This window comes from Anguilla rostrata, chromosome 2, assembly GCF_018555375.3.
Source record: "Anguilla rostrata isolate EN2019 chromosome 2, ASM1855537v3, whole genome shotgun sequence".
Classification (NCBI taxonomy): domain Eukaryota; kingdom Metazoa; phylum Chordata; class Actinopteri; order Anguilliformes; family Anguillidae; genus Anguilla; species Anguilla rostrata.
In genome coordinates this window covers 69,896,689-69,916,941 of record NC_057934.1, presented here as the reverse complement: position 1 = coordinate 69,916,941, position 20,253 = coordinate 69,896,689, and the positions used below count along the sequence as shown (strand labels likewise).

The window sequence follows — 20,253 nt, the reverse complement described above, 5'->3', positions numbered from 1 at the left end:
CGCAGCTGAACGAACAACAGCTATCGAGCTGCGTAGGTTATGCTGGTCAATAAATAGTCGTGTGAATGAAAGGCACACGGTCATTATAAACTGCATATAATACAGGCCTTTAGGATATACTTCGGTTTCTTTTTTTGGGGGGGGGCGGGGGGTCTGTAATTCAAGTGATAGGGTGTGGTAGTTACAAGTGAAATGTACGTATCTTGATCATGCTATCATTAGTTACTACAATCTACAATCTTAAGGGGTTTTTTTTTAACGGAAAGTTGTCATTCCTCATTGAGACTAGTGACTTTATTTGACACTTTTACTGGTAGAAACATCATGTATTATTACATAGGTGCTATATTCTCAAATTTACACAACTCAAGGCCCACCATATTTTTTTGTTTTTCTATCCTAGGTATCCTTTGAGTATGATATTCACCCAGCCCTGTGTTAGTGCAACACCAGCTGTCTATTTGTTCTCTCAGGTTGTGCAACTTCTCATTTCTTGCTCAGATGAATGCCTTGCACTATGTACATTCAGTGCAAGCCATTCATCTCAGCAAGAAATGAGAAGTTTCACAACCTCAGAGAACCAATAGACAGCCGGTGTTGCACTAACACAGGGCTGGGTGAATAGTACAGTAGAAGTACAGTAAACAGCACAAGTGTACAATTAAAAATGATTTATAATCAACCTCTGAAAAACAAATATTCTGAATAAAAGTCAAACCAATTCGTTGCTATTTGGCACAATGGTGCCAATTCAATTGGAGTCTGTGGTTCCAGAGCACATTGATGAACCCCAGATGCAGCTACAGCAAAGTTGTGTCCAATAGGAATTTCATGCATAACGTTAGCACAGAACGCTCTATAAGCTTGGCAGCTATGGTGAGAGCGGGCATTGCATGGTTGAGGATTAAGATGCCAGAGAAGTTCTCACGTTGGAGCACGGTGGCCCGCACGCATGACAGGAAGACGCGAAATATGGGCAAGATTTGGTTTCCAGAACGTGTCAGGTCCCCCGAAATAATCTGAAGGCATTACTGAAATGGCGCGTCCGATGGGCTCGCAAAAATAGCAGCTGAAGCGATCTCAAGCAGCCCGTGATTCGGCACCCTTATGGCGTGGAGCGCAGTTCAGCCCTTTTGGCTTATCCACACAATCAGCACCCCCCTCCACTGAAAACCTGAACACACACTGTGCCACGGGAAAGAGAACTAGGACAGAAACACATCCAGTGAAAGGTTTTGGTTTTTGTAAATTTTGTTTTATTTGGCCACCAGTTTACTTTTCAGCAAGTCAAATTGAACGTGATGGAATGCTTTGTATTTGTCATACGTTTTTGCCCCCCAGTCAGTACAGTCAAAAACCCATGTTCATCCCCCCCTCCCCCAATCCACTTCTCTCACTCCCCTTTTAAACCTTCCCCTCCCACTCCCAAAATCAAAATAAAATTACATTCACAACCCTGTCCACGGATGTGAGAAAAGCGCAAGAGCTCACACACACACACACGCGCACACACACACACACACACACACACACACACCGCACGCACACTGCCCCTCCCTGTCATCTTGACCAGAGACACAGTACAGCCCAGACACTCCACTTGGAGAGTTTCAGGTAGAACAAAATAGAGGGAAGGTGGGGGGGATGGGTGGGAGGGGTTACTGAAATGTTCTTTGCCCCAGATAGAGATGCCTCTCTCACACACACCAGTTCTACTATAGGTAATGATCTGTGCAACTTCAGTAACAATCTAATCTCAGATGGCGTGAATCAGGTTGGGGTGGCATGACTTGGGGGATAAAAATAAAAAAAGAAAAAATAGAATAAAATAAAAAAAATCTTCGATGATCCCAGTTCTACAAGAGCTCAAGGGGCCAACACTGCCCCGTGGTTACTGCTGGGCATACTGGTGCACATAATTGGTCAGGTTAAAATAAATTTAAATGAAAATAAAATTAAATAAGCTAACTGGAGTTTATTTTTTATTTTATTTTTCTTTAAAAAAAAAAAAAAGAAGAAATCAGTAGCCAGGCTGTTGCACTGAAGACACAGAAGGACAGAAAGCGCATGATTTGGTTTGGCGAGCGACGACGCTCCTTCGCCATAGGCCCCAGACGTCTGGTCCATTTTCATGCACTGATGAAAATGGTGATATTAGCGGTTGAAGCGCTGTGCTTCCAAGTAGGCTTAAACTGAAGCCCACGTTTCGTGATTACCCCTGATGTGACCACAGCCCTGAGAGATCAGCCTTGGACGGCCATCATGCATGTTCAGGCCTTCAGACTGACTTCCAGACGGACATCACTCTTCGCCCCCCTCCCCCTTACAGTCATATCCCTGTAAGCTGCCTGGTGTTCACACAAATATGGGATAATTAAATGGAGAAAAACAGTCTGGACTTAAATTTGTAAAGGAAAAATGCAATGTATGGAAACCAAAGAGAGAAACAACGGCCCTCAATAGGGCAAGCAACCCAACTGCACAGTGCTGTGGTTAAAATATGTACAGAAAATGTACAACTGAACCAAGTTGTGGTGGGTAGAGATTCAGATATGGGGGGGGGGGGGGGGGGGAAGCACTATGCGAAGTTTTACAAAGAGCACCCGCCCCCCCCTCCCCCCTGACGTGCCGCTCCAGTGCCGAGGTCCTGCTGGAGCGGGCCGGAGGGCGAGGCTGGAGTGGTGGTTCGGGTCGCAGCAGAAGCTTCCTGTGAGGCCTGGTGACTGAAGCGGCGAGGGAAGAGAGGGGGTCAGTGTTCACAGGACAGGGTGGGGTTCGGGGGGGGTGGGGTTTGGGGCGGGGGCGGTGGGGAGGGGTGCGTCTCTTCCGGCTGTCTCCTACAACTCGTCGTGCCCGTCCTCGCCGTCGGAATCCTCCCCTTCCTGCTGGTCGTCCATGTCGCCCAGATCCTGAGAGAGAGGTTTGACAGTCAAGATGAGCTCGGCCAAAAAAATAAATAAAAAGAACCCCCTCACATTACAGTCTTCACTGGATTTCTCCCGTCAAACAAACATTTTACGTTGTGCAAAAGGAACAGGTGTCTGGAGTCAGGGTCACCGTTTTCCCTTAATGGACGTCTGGCAGCGCATGCCAGACGCAACGCCAATCCAGATGCGGACAGAAAGAAATGTCAGAGAAAAGTGCAGTCAAAAAAAAAAAAAAAAAAAAAAAAAACAATTCTGCACCACATTCGATTCCCTCACCCAGTGGCTTCCCCTCTGCCACGCCCCTGCGATTCATTTTTGGCAGGCGCGGGCGGTAACGGAGAGCGCCCAGTAAAGGACGCGGGCCGGGCGGCTCGCCCGTCGCCCAAAACGTGCCCGCGCTCAGGTGCCCGTCAGTGCGTGCGGCACCCCGTGGGGGGGATTATGAACAGCAGCGACAGCTGCCACGATCATCAGCGCCCCACGGTCCAGCTCCGGAATCACACGTCTGAGGAGGAGGAGGAGGAGGAGGCTCGGCCGGTTTGAGCCGGATTTCCCAGAGGCCTCGGCTTCGGTCCCGCTGGCTCTGGCCCGCGCGCGCTAGCCGGTGAGCGGGGCGGGCGCGAGGCCATTCGGCTGAGCGCTCCGATTGGCTGCATTACAGAGACTGCACAAAAGACAGTACTGACGATGACCCGGCTCACAGCCGCCGGCGTCAGCAAAGCGACAGAAATTTAGCCGATGCCGAACGAGGAGGTTTTCCTTGCCGCTGTTGCCTTAGGCTTGCTCCTCTGGGGGTTTAGGCCAGGGTTGTCTGTAAAGCGTATTGTGACAACTGCTGTAAAATACGCTATACAAACAAAATTTGATTGATTGATTGATTGATTTGAGGAGAAAAATCAGCGTCGGCGTCAGATTGCGAAAATTCAGCGACTCCAAATCGTCGTCTCGCCAGGGCGACCAGATTCAAATTCAAGAGCAGCTTGTCCAGTGTAATGGTGGTAAAAAAAAAAAAAAAACTTTAAAAAAACAGCCGTGGCTATTCTAGGAGCGGACGAGACTGTCAACAAGTGTCCCCTGGGTTCGGCTGGCGCGGTCTGCAGCGCGTTTTCATTCACGTTTCTGGAATGGTCTCGAAATAATCTGAACCCCAGGCGCAGCCCCGTTTCGAAACCAACGTGGGGTGACTGCAGGGAGGAATTTGCAACATGCAATGATCATGCCCGTTGGGGATACATTTCCTCTGATGACATCACAAAGGCAAAAACACCCCTCACCGTTAAGACAAACACATGTTTACAAACATCAGGTCTAAATTTAGGTATCTCTAACCAGATGAATTAAACACCCCTCCCCCACTTAAAACAGCCTGCTGTTGCCAGGATATAAAGTCAACCAACAGTCACCGATTGGCCATTTCTACCCAGTCAGCGCTTGTAGTCGAAGCAACAGAACCACCCTGAAAACTGGCTACAATTACATGGTTGCTGTGCAAAGCCAGTCGTACATAAACCGAAGGAAGAGCGACAGGCAATCGTCAAGTCTGGGAGCAAACTGAGCCGGCACTGCCCCGGTGCAGAAGAGCAGTAGAGCCAAGATGGCCGCGGGCGAGTCCGGCACATCTCCAAGGCTAATGCTAAGAGCAACAGCGCACAGCCCCTACACGCTAAACATAGAAACACGCTGCACGCGGAGGCTAATTTTAGAGACGCCCGAATGACTTATGGGCCATAGCCGAGGGTGTCGGGTAATAATATAGGAGAATCCCAAACCAAACCTACAGGGAGTGAAAGTAGTGAAAATAAAATCAATCGGGCAAATTCCATAACCAAAAAATGGCCGAAGTTCAAAACCCAGTCCCTCCTCGGATACCCCCCCCCCCCCGCACACCCCGAGGTGCCAAACTTACGTCTTCCTCGTCCTCTTCTCCTGCTGGTGCGCCGCCCTCCTTGCCCCCGCTCTCCAGGAACTTGGTGAAGCCCTCCAGGGTCCTCTCCCCGTTGTAGTCGATCACCTGGAACATTCGGATGAACAGGAGCGGTTGACTGCCGGGCACGTGGTACGCAATGGTGCGGTTGACAAGACCACACACCTGAATTAACTGAGCGTGCAACTTTTCCCCCTCGCTGTTCCAGTGGGAAGCGATACGGTTGTTGCTCCGGTCCTGCGGAGTACGTCCTGTATCCCGCACTCTATACGCTTTGCGCAAACTGCCCAATAATCTCAGTACTTTCATCTTCACACGTTATGGCAGCAGTGATTTCAGACAGAAAAAGGGACCATCTGTCTTTTTAAATGATCACAAGCAACCAAGTTTAGTTTAACTTGATCCTCATTCTTTTTCAGAGACTAATAAATATCTGATTAATAAATCACATGTTAGATCCAACTGCTTGGGCAAGTAATCTTTTATTTGCTGGACCATCAAATTTAGATATTGGTAGTACACCCTGCAGTGACTAGAACCATGAAGTTAACATGGCTAGATTAACACTGGTCAACAGTCAAACAGATTACTCAACTGAAGAACCGTGCACTGCATTGTCTTGCAACAGTTGTAGCCCATACATTTCTAATCCTCAACGCATACCTTACACAAATTATGGAAATAGTCAAAATGATCCAGAATATACATTACTACAGTATTTGAGCATTTTTATGAGATGAATGTTTTTTCATTTAATTTATTAATTTGTTATTAGTTAGATTTATTATTATTATTTAATGGTGATGCCTATTAATTAGATGTCTATAAAATTACATTCGTAAATACATTTAAATTATATAATATATAAATTCATTGTGTCCGTGTTTGAACTGGGATAGGTCGAACAGGTCAGCTGAGCCAAGGAAAGTAAATCTAAATTCAATTTCAACATTCTAAGTGGCCCAGCTGGTCTCAATATAGACACCCCTTCCTTTAGACAAACCGGAATATGAACCATCTGGCTCTTGGGATTCTCATTTTCACAGCAGGCCAGGCCAGACACAAGGTTATATTTGTCTGGAGTTGAGACCTGTCGGGTGGACACTGACTGACTGTAATAGTCCAAAAGTCAGTCACAGGTTTATGTATAACACGAGCGACTTAACCCACTCAAGCAAATTAATAAACTGGCTGCTCGTTAAATTCTTGTTCTCTGTTGCTGCAGCTGGCAGTTCCCTTTGCCCTGTTACACTCTGTCAAAGCCCATGGGGGACACAGGACGGAGGGGGGGGGGGGGGGTTTGGCATACCAGAGCAAGCCTTTAGCAGAGCTGGCATGCAGACGGTCACTTATAAAAGGGGTGATAATCTTTCCAAACGCACCTCCAAATGGGAGTAACGAGTTCCCGGACGGGACAGCACACGGCCCACCCCCCTCCACCGTTTAAAACCGCCGTGGGCGAGAGGAGCCACCGCGCACCTCTCTGCCAAGTCGCACGGCCGCCCCGAGCGGGCAAGGCAGCGGACGGGCAGCGCCAGGGGTATGCACGTCCGTCCGTCCGTCCGTCCGGCTGGCTGCCAGCAGTGCCCTCTGCGAGGCCGCCCTGCCCCGGAGTTCCCGGGGGGGCAGGGCGAGGGAGATTTACTGGAAGGGCCATCTCGGTTTCGGCACGTGAGGTCTGGGACTGAAAGGGGGGGGGGCCTCTATTTCTGGGATCCGGTAGCGGGCCTGAGGGGGCGGCTGCTGCTCGCGGTGTGATTGTGGTGGCGGTGGCTTTTATTACGCATGGCTTGGGGAAGGACATCCCGGGGAAGGACATCCCGGGGAAGGCCAACGGCTTTAAACTCCATGACCACAGGATCAGGACTGATGCTTTACCGGCAGTATCGCTGAGGGGGGGGTTTCCTGCCCACAATGGAAAGTTTTATTGGCCGCTCAGCTCGGAAACAGGGACCGTTAAGCGCCCCCTTCCAAACAAAAACACCAACTGCCATATTTATTTTGACGGCTAAAATATCAATAAAGCTTGTCCAACTGGTTCACCCAAATAGAACCCAATCAGGCGCTCTTCAGATGCATTTTGAAGAACACTGAAGGCATAGAGCCATCTTTATCAAGTGCCCTCTGCCTCATCCTCATCCTCATCTGTACCACCATGTCCCTTGTTCCCAATGCAGAGAACACAGCAGCCCGAGCAGGCAGCAGGAGGAAGGACTCACCTTGCGATCCTCCCCAGCAGGGAAGAACTTGAGCGTGGGGAAGCTGTGGACCTTGACAGCTTCGATCTCGTTGGCGGTGGAGTCCATCTTCGCCACAATGATGTTACTGTTGTCCTTGTACTTCTCACCCAGCTTATCCCAGATGGGAGCCAGCTGCTTGCAGTGTCCACACCAGGGTGCATCTATCGAGGGGGAAAAGGTCAGAGGTGAGGGCAAACCAATGGATGCATTCATAATGCAACTCACAAGTGCACCATATGTGTGTGTGTGTGTGTGTGTTGGGGGGGGGGGGGGGATAGACGCACACTTAAATTAGCACTAAATCAGCTCAATAATCTACTATTGGGCCACAAGACAACCAATTGCTTTTTGAAGGCTGATTCCGATTCATTCAATTTTATTTCCCAACAACAACTGAATGCACCATGAGCAAGCACTGCGATGAAGGCGCTCCATCAGAACGCCAGTGGAGTTTCCCCTCCTCTGTCCGCACACAACAGGCCTCACAACGGCTGACACTTCACCTCTAGCCGATTTGAAGTATCTGTCCTTTATCCGGCGGGCTTAGTGAGGCCAAAAATATAATCTGATTTACATGCACGGCTGCTCTAGCAGAGGCTGCAAACCCAGACATTTTCCACACGATAAAGCCAGAAGCTCAAGCTGTTGTTGACAACAGGGTCTCAGACAGGTGTGCCCCAACTGTTGAGCTTTAGCCACTAAGCACACCAACACTGGGCACCCTCTGTGCACACGAAGCACAAACGCACGTGTGCCCCAGCTCAGTGCCCACCCCCCCCCCAACCTTCACCCCAATAATTGCCCAAGTACAGACTACAGCCCCGTGGGACTGCCCTCACCCAAATCAATCCGCTGCGTGTGAGCAATGCTAAAAAATCTGCAAAGGAAAATTCGGTATTCTTTTACAGGGGAGAGGGGATAAATGGGGAAACTGAAGTCCGTAAGACTTAAAGTAGGTTTTTCCTGCTCCACATAACAAAGGTACTCGTACGAGAGGAGCGAAAAGACGCATTTCAGTGGGAATACACCCAGGAATCCTGGGACATCGGGCTGGAGGACTGACCCAGGAGCTGGCTGCAGTGCTGCCAGGTCCTGCAAGACTACACCAAAATCCAGAGGCTGGGCCCTGACCCTGAAAGCAAAGCCCATTGGCCGGGCCCGGGGAGATGCCCGAAACAGCCTGGGCTGCCAGGCTTCCATACACATTAACACTACCCGTTTGGTCCAAAGCAAGCAGGCGGCCTCCTTACAGAATTCGATGAAGACGTCCTTGGTGGGGTCGAAGGCGACCTCCTCAAAGTTCTTTCCGACCAGGACCTTGACGGGGTTCTTGTCCCAGTCCTCGGAGATGTCCTGGCTCATCAGGTGAGGCTGGGGACACATTTAGATTGACATATTAAATTTGGCGGGCCCCCCCATTTCAATCCTCAGACTGAAACACCCCCCGTCAACCAACCCCATACACTACCCATCATCCCTCTGGAGAAAAGACATTTTGTAGTGTGTGGACGCCTGCCTGCCGCTTCATCTGCCCGATAGGCGGGGGAAAATGGCCGCCGTGTCGGTTCGGAGAGGGTTAGGCTTGCCTTCGGCCAGCAGCGCCCTGCCGTGTAGAAGCCATGGTGTTGTAAAGGTGAAATGGAAAGACGGGTGCAGCACATGTTAAAACTACTTGTAACCAAAGGCAGAGTTCGATTCGGTAAGGGACACTGGTGGTCAAGCACCTCTGAGCAAGTACTTAACCCATGCATTGACTTCGTATATATCCCTGTATAAATGGATACAATGTAAAAATGCTATGTAAAATAGTTGTGTAAGTCGCTCTGGATAAGAGCGTCTGCTAAATGCCTGTAATGTAATGTAATGTAGTGTTGTAGATTAGAACGCAACTCTTATGGTCCCAAAGACCTCAAGATAATTCACATCTTAATTAAACAGCATGCAATTAATCTGAGGACTGTTTAATATTTCAACAAACCAGGTGAACCAATTGAACTAATGAACAACCCAAAGCTGTGATCCAGTAACTTTCCATTTCTGAAATGAGCAGGTTGAGGTTGCGAATGAGCAGCATATGTAAAGACACTACATTGCAGTGTTTGCAACTGCAATACAGGGCGGATGCATCACATCAGTTTTGAAACTGGGGAGTGGTACCGTGTCACCACCACAGGATGTGACTACGAACGACCACAAAGCTTCTTGCCGGCTTGCTCAAAGGCTGGTTTTTGCGGATGACTCAAGAAGTGTTCATCACAGCTCAATGGAAGGTCATCTTCTGTTCTCGTCCAATAACCATGCTTGCCTTTGCCACCGTCTTAATTTTCAAAAGCCTCTGACAGTTGCACCAAGTCCTACCGGGGGATTAAGTTTTTCCTCTCCCTTATTCAATACCGAAGTCACAGCTGTCCTCCTAGCACCCTCACAAGGAGCATTGCAGCTAACCTGCACTAACACCCAACAGGCCACACTGTACTACAGGAGAGAGTTAGCATCAGAGCTTGATTCCAACTGGTGTGTGAAGGGAAGTAAAAAATAATGCAGCAGTAACTAGAGAACCACTGGCTCACTTAGACCCAGTCTACTCCTGGCTACAGTCTGCCAATGACCTCGCTCAATTTTCACTTCATCTTTACATCACAAAAGGGTTGCTGGAAGTCCATCATTTATGCCACATGGCGAATACTTCGGAGCAATTTACCAGTAGTTGCAAGGCAGGTTAGTGTTAAGCCATGGTAAGGATCCAGTGCATACACAGTTTATGTTGTCCATTCCTCTAGAGAAAGTTTCAGAGCCAACTTGAGACTGTCAGGCTTTCATTTCTTTCCTCTGGGGAATAACTCCGGGACATTAGGCTAGAGGTGCATGATGGGTATCGTATACTCATACCATTTTAAAGTTCACGGGGGTACAATTACCGGGATGTCACTAGCCCCATTGGGACAGTTTCCAATCAATTTTAACAAAGCCATTAGTGGCAGATATTTTTTTTAAATCCCTGAACAAAAGCTGCATTGGGTTTGGCCAAGCAATTCCTTGCCCTTGAGAATCACAGCACGCAGCCAGCGACACTATTCTCTGGCTGGAATTCGTTGGAATAGAGCCTGAAACGGTACACGGTACACCGTCCCGGCAACGGCGACTTTGCGCCACGCCTGCCGCTTCCCGCCGTTACCGCCAACTAATCCGTGCGGATTAAACTCGCGATGCGACGTCGCGATAACCGAGCGAAACGCTTGCGTAAAAAAAAAGCGCGGCGCAGTCCGTGCCGGCTGAGCGGAGCAGCCAGGGGAAGCGACTCGCCCCCCCTCGCGCCCCAGACGGACTGAAGTCACGACGTAATTCGAGCGCGGCGGAAGCAGCCGGGGAGGAATTCGCCGCACGGCGAGAAGGGCGCCCCCCGGGGGCCTCGAGGGGTACCTTGAGCTTTCCCTCCGCGAAGAGGGTGCAGAACGCCACGATGTTGTCCGCGGTGATTTCCTCGCTCTCGGGCTTGTACTTGGTCATCTCGTCCTCCAGGGTGATGAGGCGGACGGCCGGGCATTCGTCCTTCTTCAGGCCGAAGAACTCCAGGATCCGCTGATTGTCCTCCAGGTCGCTGTCGATGAAGATGAAAAGGATCTGGGGAAGGGGGGGGTTGTTGGTTATGTCGTGCTTGCATGTCTGACCGTATATGTACCTTCCAGAGAAATTTACTTACAGATTTCAGAGACACATGGAGCATATGTTGGATCAGATAGAATTCAGAATGTCTATACATACACAGCCCGGCCTCATACATACCCCAGACCAGTTAATTCATCTCCACACCCACCTATACAACTTGAGAGCTTGATGTCATTCCACAAGCATGTGAAAGGCTCATGGTTTCTTCCAGAAGGCCCGGGAAGAAAATTTATGACTGCGGCAGCCTTGCTTGGACTTATTTATAAATCAAACCAAAATAGGTTCTCAAGTCATGGCACGGGGGTCAAAATTCAACGTGAAAGGAGACTACCTGAGGGGTTAAAAAAAAAAAAAAAAACTATCAACCAACCTTGCCCTTGAAGCCCTCTGCAGCCTTCTTGAATTGGTCCATTTTGTCTTGGAAGTCGGAGGCAGCCTTTGGCAGAAACATCAGGATGTGGGACTTGATATCTCCTCCAAAGATCTTGGGGGCAGTCTGTGAGGGGGGGAGGAAAAAAAAAAAAGTCATCTTTAGTCTTTAGTTTTCATACATTCGCCTGCTTCTTCAGACACTGATTTCCAGGTGCTTCAGTTGGTCAGCAGGACAGTTAGGGAAGGCAGGCAAGGGTGAGACGCGCTGAAGAGAATATCTCGGGTGCACAATTCAAAACAGGACGTGAGCTCACGGTGGGAACAGGAAGAGAAAAGTTACCTGCTCGGTGAACTCAATGACCAGGGGCAGCTGGTTCGCCTTGATGAACCCAAGGAGGTTCTCCTTGCTGAGCTCTCCGTCAAAGGTGTTGCGACCCTCATCAAACTGTGGAAAAGCAAGAGAAACTGAGCAACGAGAAGCATGAGGAAAATCCTCACTGCCTGCTTCGATCCACCGTGCTAAGCTGCACATACCATACTTCACCAACTGCCAAAATAAAATAACCAACTGTAATGATTCCAAAACTCCCTGACCAATGCGAGAAGGACCGATTCTGAGTTGAGTGCCGAATGGTTTTAATGTCATCGATTGTTTCTAGTCAATGAGTGGAGCACAAAAAAACAACAAAGATCATAGTGACAAATCCAATGGCAGTTCTTAGCAGAAATGTAGAAAGGACTAGAAAAGTTGGCATTTAACAAAATCTACATGGGGGGCGGAGGGGGAGGGTCACTGATGAGGAAATCTTCCACACCTAAAAAAATACACCCTATCATTTCAGGCAGTAACGAGGTGATCAAATCTCTGCCAAAAGATACTCAATTTATACTCTGTGGACCACGAAAGTAGGTCACACATTATAGGCGAGCGGTTCATTTGATAGAGGCAGGCACCTGCTGGATAAAGGTCACAACAGATTTTATTGCAGGTATGTGGGCCCTGCTGATGGACAGATATTTCAAGTTGCCTTGGTAGTCTGTCAAGTCGTGGGCCTGCCAACGAGCACTATGAGACGCAAGACGTGACAGCCAAGGCTTGGCTAGGTGTGGAAGCTAGCACGATTGGTCAAAACCCCTCACCACACCCCCAATCAGGTTCGTGCTAAAGTGAGCTGTAGTGGTGCTTGGACCCAGTCAAATTTTATTTGTCAAATAAAAAAAAGAGTTGTGGGCGGGGGGAGGGGGGGGGTGAATTAAAACTTTTGTGGATATTAATATTTTGTTAAAGTAAACTGGGACAAATCAGCTCAGCATATTATTCACCTACATCTGAATGCACTGGATAACTTGTAGTTCATCTTTGATCAAAACCTCCAACTTTCTTACCTATATAAGGCATTGGCATTTGGAAAGGGCTAAGGCCATTACTATACATAGTAAAAGGTCCCCATAAAATAACTCTCTGACCCCACCACTACATACAGTAAACCAGCAAGGACCCCTATAGACAGGCAGAGCAAGAGAGAGTATTCCCTAAATCCAACTCCCAACAGGTCAACAAGTCAGTTTTAGTAGTGAGGTCAAAGGTAGGGTTGAAATACTGCTCCAGATATAGGGAGAGCCAGATCATGTGTTCCTGAGCCAAGACACACACACCTCAAAACTCGTGCAGTACGCTAACAAAGCTGGCAACCCCTTTTTTTACGAAGAACGGTTACCTTTCGCAATTAATCTCGAACCCCAAGTCTGTTAGAACCATAGTAACGGACAGGCAAGTAGACCAGAGGCTTTGTTTCTAACCCGCTACACTTCCACAGCCAAAGCCTTTCGAAGCCTAGCATGCGTGTTTGAAGTTTATAAAGGTTCAGGCAGGGATACTGGGGAGGGCTGTGAGCAGTAAGTAACCCCTCCCCCCCCACACACACTCTGACTGTTTGGACATTGCCCTCTACAGGCACTAAGCCTCCCCTGTCTCGGGGGGGGGGCTCCACGGCAGGGGACAGACCGGCACGGTACCTTCTTGAAGAGGACGACGCCATCCTTGGACAGTTCGAATTTGGAGAACAGGGCGTCGTCGGAGGTGATGCCAAATGGAATGTCATCGATAGCTTCTGCCGCCTTCATGAAGGCCTTGGCACCCTCAGACTCGGCGTCCTGCGGTGGGAAAGGGACAGGGTGGATTATCCTCACCAGGGTAACCGTGCAATCGCTAGGCACTCTTCTGTCAGTGTGTTCAACGTCAAAAACAAACAAGGGCCCTGTGACTTTCAAGTGATGCAAAGATCTGACAGGGTTGCAATTGTTAGCTAAAAGAATACATATATATGTATGCAGGCATATGTATGTATTTTATTACAGTGAAATGGTGGATTAAATTAACAAATGGTGGTGAATTAAATTAAGTCATTTTAAATTAAGTTTCCAAAATGAGCCAAGAATTAGGGATTTTGTTCTTTTGTCAACTTTGCCAGAGCTACATTTACTGGACACAGAGCTACATGTACCAACAACAGAAGACAAACATGCAAGTTTAAATGAGAATGTAATGCAAATGGTAACAGCTCCTCCTCCATGTGGATGTGGTATATATTCAGGCAGTACACTGCCTTTTAAAAAAAAAAAAAATTAATTTTTTTTTTTTTTTTTTTTAAAAGATTTTCTACTTTGCACTTTTGAGCTTATTAAAAAAAAAGAGGCTTTAAAAAGATGTGCATTTTAAAACTGGCACGCCAAACCATCCCTCCATTATGCATAAGCGCTTATCCTAGTCAGGGTCATGGGGGGGGTTTGCTGGAGCCTATCCCAGCATACACTGGTGCCAATATTATTATTCTTTATTTATTTATTTATTTATTTTTTTAAATTATTTACTGCTGCTCGTTGTGTCCTTGTATTGACCCATGTATGTTGATCTGTTTGCCTTGACATATAACTACCTTGTCTGTGAGTTTTGGAGTTGTGTGTATGGACTGGGTAAGCTGCAAATTAATTGCCCTTCTTGGGATCAATAAAGTTGTCTGAATCTGAATCTGAGATGATCAGAGGTTTGCAGTCGTTGTCCCTTTTCCCCTCGTGCGCGCTTGATCTTCGGAGAACGCCGGCCCCGCCTCACCTTGAAGAAGCCGATGACCGCGACTTCGCCGTCGGCGATCAGGGCCTCCGCCTGCGCGACTTCGGTCAGCGTGGCGGCGGCCGGTCCCGTGCGCTTCTTCAGCCAGCTCACGATGTCGTCGGCCTGCCTGCCGGCTGCGAGAGCAGCAGAGACGGGGTCACGGTTTCGCGGGGGTCACCACAAAAAAAAAAAAACGGCAGCCGCGCCTCTTGCTCGGTACGGCTCGACCCGTTCTGGAGACTGAGACCGCCGGGGGGCTCGAGCCCAGGCTCTAACAGAGTGCCGGACACTCCAGAACGGTGAATGGTAAATGGGCTGCATTTATATAGCGCTTTTATCCAAAGCGCTTTCCAATTGATGCCTCTCATTCACCCATTCACACACACACACACACACCAACGGTGAGAGGCTGCCATGCAAGGTACTAGTCAGCCCGTTGGGAGCAATTAGGGGGTTAGGTGTCTTGCTCACGGACACTTCGACATGCTCAGGGCGGGGGGATCGAACCGACAGCCCTCCGACTGCCAGACAACCGCTCTTACCTCCTGAGCTATGTCGCCCCCCCAGAATGCGGATACATTACCCAGCCCAAATGGGTCCTGAACGACCTGTTCACATGATTCATTCAACGTTACTCGCATTCCACTTCACACCACAGCCATTATGTATAGGACAGAATCAGGGGGCGGCGATCCACACTTATGTAACTTCACTTCACTGGCCGGGTAACCCTCAAAAGCAGCGGTTTAAAAACACAACTGCAACAAATGTTGACGCCTGCTGCGGCCCCTTATGTGACACAGCAGGGTTCGGATATCCCACTGCTCAGTGCGCTAAATGCAACAGGACAATGTTCATTTAAAACAGAAAAATATTTAGTGAGAGTAAGCAATCCATCACATAAGCTACTAGGGCCAGGTGAAATCTCTCAACTGGCAGTGTAATTTCATAAAATACGATTAAAAATAATTCTTTAAAAAAAAAATTTTTTTTTTTACGTTTTCATGAATTTAAAAATAAATAAGATCTGCAGGTCTGCAAATTAGAGCAGAGACCAATGACGCAACAGCAGAGCAATACCGCACAGTCAGGCCACTGTGGAACAGACGCCGCTCATGTTTCTGATTTCAGACTGAAATACCAGCAACCGCCTGCAATTTTACTGCTCCCAACAACTTCCTCCGCCGCTCCCCCCTCCAAGCGGAGCGCAGTCAACGTGACCGGCTGCACATCGGCATGCTTGGCAAAGGGGCGACGGGGGCGGAGGAGGAGGAGGAGGAGGAGCCCCAGTCGCTCGCGTCCAGTCACAGCGCTGGAATGTAACACTAACCTACATTCCGCTAACAGGGATCCCAAGTATGGGGAAGTCCTCTATAAATTGCACGCACTCTTCAAAAAAATCATTTAACACTACATTACACTGAATAGGTTTACAGGACATATTTAGGTACAGTTTGACATTTTGTTTGATATTCAGATCACCTCTATCTTGTTACATTACTTGCTACCTCACATTTGAATACATAACAACAACAACAACAATAAAAATGATTATTATTGATCTCTTCTGCTGATTTGTACAGTTTGTGACTTAAATATTGAAGAGAAGGAAGTAGTGATCCGCTGCCCACATCCCTATAAGAGAGTCTAAAAGTCTATACGGGTAAATTTAAATAAAATTCACAAGCAAACATGCAAAAGTCTATGCAAAATAAATGTATACAGGTAAATGTGAACGGGACACCAAACAGCAATGCCGAACAGAAGCGGCCTCAAACGGATTACCTGAGTATTCTTTTGGCGACTCCTTCTCTCCTCCCTTGAAGAATTTGATGGTGGGGTACCCACGCACCCCGTACTCCTGCGCCAGGTCCGCCTCCTCGGTGGCGTCCACTTTGCCCAAGCGGATCTCGGACCCCTCGCCCTTCAGTATGCCCGCTGCTTTGGCATACTCGGGCGCCAGGGCCTTACAGTGTCCGCACCACGGGGCATCTGAAACACGGACAGCGGAGTCAGACGCAAGCGGCAGCTGCGCTCTCGGCAACAACACGACCGCCCGCCCGCCACCGCGGGTAAAGCTGCAAAGATCGACAGCGCACCGCAGCTCCAGCGACGTCAGACACGTTTCTCTGCTGGGACGTCGTGCAAAGCTTCATACTGGTATTTTGAAAAAACATCACAATTACCCTATGATGCATGGTTCGACACTTCAGTAACTTAGCACAAAGCCTCAACTAAAAGCCTGCCAACTGACAGTTGGTTTTTAAAAAAAAAAAAAAAGTTAAGAAAGAAAAAAAAAAAAGCTTTGTCAAATACAAAGACAGTTTGACTACCTGACTTGGAGCAAATGAAACCGCACTAGATCAATAACTCTTCCCCCGTAAAAACTTCAAGAAGTGCAATACCGCAAAGTTTTAGTCGTCACTGTTGGAAGCATTTTGTCTTCCGTACGACCAGAAATTCAAGCATTGCATGTGATGTCATGAAATCTGCCCCACAAGGAAGTTGTACAATGATTTCACTCTGTCAGCCAAGATGTCTATACTTAAATTAATTCTGCTCCTTATAAATAACCAATGGCCTCTATGCGTGCATTATCATGATTAATTTTTAATAGTGCTAGGCCATGTGCCCAATGCATCTAAATCTTCCAAAGCGCCAAGCATTCCCTCGTCAGTTTCAGTCAGTATTGCACTGCTGTAAGTTTAAAGTCCAATGTTCACTTCCACATAGATTATTCCTTATGGGTAGATTGGGGCGGCAGGTATGCCACCCCGCAAGTTACAGCTGGGTGGGTTCTTCTATTTACAAATGTCGGTTTGAACGTCTATATTGTTACATGAGGAGATCATTTACTACGTTTTAAGTCGGATGAAATCTATATTCTCTTAATATCTGATAGCCAATGGGATTTCAATTCTGTGTTTCTACGACAGGGAGTGGGGGGGGAAACAGGAAGTTTTCCTTTCCAACTCAACAAAAGTACACGTCAACCTACCATTTCACCCGTCCAGCCCCTCCCGTCCCTTAAAAACGTCGAGCCAAGTTAGCTACCCCTCCCCCAGAGTTCATTGGAAGATCCAAATCGTGGAGTTCTCTGACTGGTCAGTCGACCTGTCATTCTTCTCTATGGAGTTTAATTTTCTCAGGGTCCAGCGGAGTCATCGCAGGGCAGTCCTTGAATCCCAACAAAATGGAGAGGACGAACTTTTCAGTTCAATTCAGAACCGTCCCATACGATATAGGCAAACAGTTTGGTATCCCAACAACAGAGACATGAACACTGCAGTTTCATGGCCAGGACAGCATATATAGTGGAATTTTATTTGAGATGACTAGATGGATCGCTACCAAAAACTTGTAACCTACTTAATCGGGTTGCATACACGAACACAGCAATGGAATTTCACGATCGTTAGCTCATGGAAAATCCAAGAATGGAGAAAGAGAAAATAAATGGAAAAGACCCCCAAATAGCTAACCAACGGAGTGCCCCCAGGGCAAAACGAAGCTGTTGCGCGGTCCAAATCCATATTACACGAGGAATGCCAACATTTCTGGGAAATACATACCACAACTGTGGATAGGAAGCATACAAAGATTTATTCGATTTAGATATAGAATTATTACAGTCGTAAATCGGTAACGTCAGCCAATTAATACGTACAGAATACAAGGATGGTTCCCCGTTTAAAAAAAAAACCAAAACATTGAGATTAGCAAGTCAAATCTTGCGTGGAATACAATGACATCATTCATGACTGAAAACATCAAATCGATTGTGTGATAAGATAGAATTGATAGATAATTTTAAGCAACACTTAGGTTGTTAGCTACGTATCCAAAAAACATCTCCCGTCAAATACAGATATTTACAGATCTAAATAAAAACGGCTTCAGAACACCATCTAGATACTCCTCAAAAAATAAATCACAGTATTGCTCGTAAACCAAAAACAATATGCACAAGCGGAGAGCTGTAACGTAGGTCAGAGATTCCATTACTGTCAACAATGGAGCTAAGAAGCTAGCTTGGTAGCCAAGTACATTCATTCAACTTGTGCAATGTTAGCTAGACAGTTGCAACAGTTAGAAATCTTTTTGCTCATAAATTATTATATATGTATATGGAGACACGCAATGTGGTTTTCAGAATGATATAAATAGCGACACAACGACAATGAATCCGTCAACTACCTGCCTACCGTGACTGGCACTGGTGATAGCAAACTGTTCTCACTTTGCCAGCTAACGTTACAGTCAAGACTTAACTTAGCAAGCTAGCCAGCTACATTAAATATAACCTTTCACGAGCCTCGCATTTCTTAGCTCTGCACATAAAATTGAATACTCACAGAATTCAACCAGAATGTTGGGGTGCGCCTTCAGTGCCTCTTCAAAGTTACTTTTCTTCAAAACCAAGACATCATCTTCTTCGGCAACATCAGCCCTGCTAGCCACGGCTAGTGCACAGAGTAACAAAAACTTCAACATACTTATGCTAGTCTTTGATAGTGAAAACTGAGAGGCAGGGGGTCGCAGTGCCGTGAACAACTAGTTTTATCTGAGTAAATGAGAGATTGCGATTTGAGTAATATTAATATTTCGATTGCTGTGCGGTAGCCTGTATTTTGTGTATGCCGCTACTAACGTGGCACTGCGCGCAGGAACCAGAGAGGCCAGTTGAACTGCGCAGGCGCTTTTATTAGGTTGAATGCTGTTCGTGTTGAATTGTGACTGGACCGCGGCACGGGATACCTGGAAGTGAATCATACTGTTGATGTGTTCGCTGGGCGGTCTGAAGTTCTCTTTCAGTATGTATCATTAGGGAGTGGTGTGCTTATGGGTTGCTTGAGGGTACCAGATATACGTGTAATGAAATACTTCGTTCCATAAAATGGGGTTTAACGCAGTATTTGCAAGACACTAATGCAGTTTGTTTGGGCCGATGTGTCCCAGGGGTTGAGCGCACTACCAATTCACAGTCTTATTATATTAATGGTGGGGTGGCTGACGGACTGGCAAGGAGTGTTTGTCGTGCTTTTAAAAGAGCAAAATGAAATCTCTCATTTGCCCTAAAAGTGAAAGCTGCAACAGCACAAGGCCACTTCGGGGTTACTGGATAGATGCCTCTGGTTCTGTCACGTCCACTCTCATGCGTGTATGTGGGCGGCGATGTCTCGCCTTGTGTGCTCCGCGTCTCCAGCATTGCAGGAAACAATTACACCACACGTTCTATCCGAAACACTTCGTAGAACCGATCCTTCTGATTCAGTGACGTCAGAGCTGATCAGAGAGAATCATATTTTGGGTTGAGATCATGACACAGAAGAGCTCACGTTTAAGCCTGAGGCAAAACGCCGGACGGAGTAGAACAGTCCTCATTGTATAATATTACGTGCTATACTGCATGAAATCTCACAGACTGGTGAATCTGCAAACTGCACAACAATCACCCGAGGTGCATCTCAGATAACCTACCGTAATATTCACGAAGTTATACCCAAGGGAGCTCAGAGGTGTCCCTATGACAATCTGACCAAGGACAACAGTATTTTGCACACACCAGATACAGTATGATGTCCTGCTTCCCAAGCTAGCCAGGCTGAATTGAGTGGGGGTAATTGTTATAACTTAACATGGCACATGCTTACAACAATTACTTTGGTGTCATTATGACGATTATCCCCGCTTAATTCAGCCTGATCAAGGCCAACAGTATTTTTGCATACCCCAGATACTATATGATGTCCTGCTTCCCAAGCTAGCCAGGCTGAATTAAGTGGGCGTCATTCTTATAATAACACCAGACTCATTGCTCCAAGCATAGGCCACGTTAAGTTGGCTGAAACAATACGTTTTATTGATCTATTTAACTGGGCTACTTTCTAAACATTTTCGAGTAAGAATGCCGTTCCCAGGAAGGAGCCAGAGGTCAGGGCTTTTATAAATATTGGGACAGCTGTTCGCTCAAAGGAGGAGAACAATGAAATAATTACACGAGCTGTAAAT

General features: G+C 47.4%; 1 protein-coding gene across 1 annotated transcript; it reads right to left on the bottom strand.

Moving 5' to 3' along the window:
* Window positions 1-2,002: 2,002 nt before the first annotated feature.
* On the bottom strand, window positions 2,003-18,935 carry p4hb (prolyl 4-hydroxylase, beta polypeptide). Its single transcript, XM_064324831.1, has 11 exons — window positions 18,597-18,935; window positions 16,027-16,233; window positions 14,242-14,375; window positions 13,146-13,283; window positions 11,470-11,574; window positions 11,128-11,253; window positions 10,512-10,712; window positions 8,342-8,462; window positions 7,071-7,252; window positions 4,834-4,938; window positions 2,003-2,909 (listed from the first exon to the last, which is right to left on the bottom strand). The coding sequence occupies exons 1-11, from the start codon at window positions 18,733-18,735 to the stop codon at window positions 2,838-2,840; spliced, it is 1,530 nt and encodes a 509-aa protein (XP_064180901.1). The 5' UTR covers window positions 18,736-18,935; the 3' UTR covers window positions 2,003-2,837.
* Window positions 18,936-20,253: the final 1,318 nt, after the last annotated feature.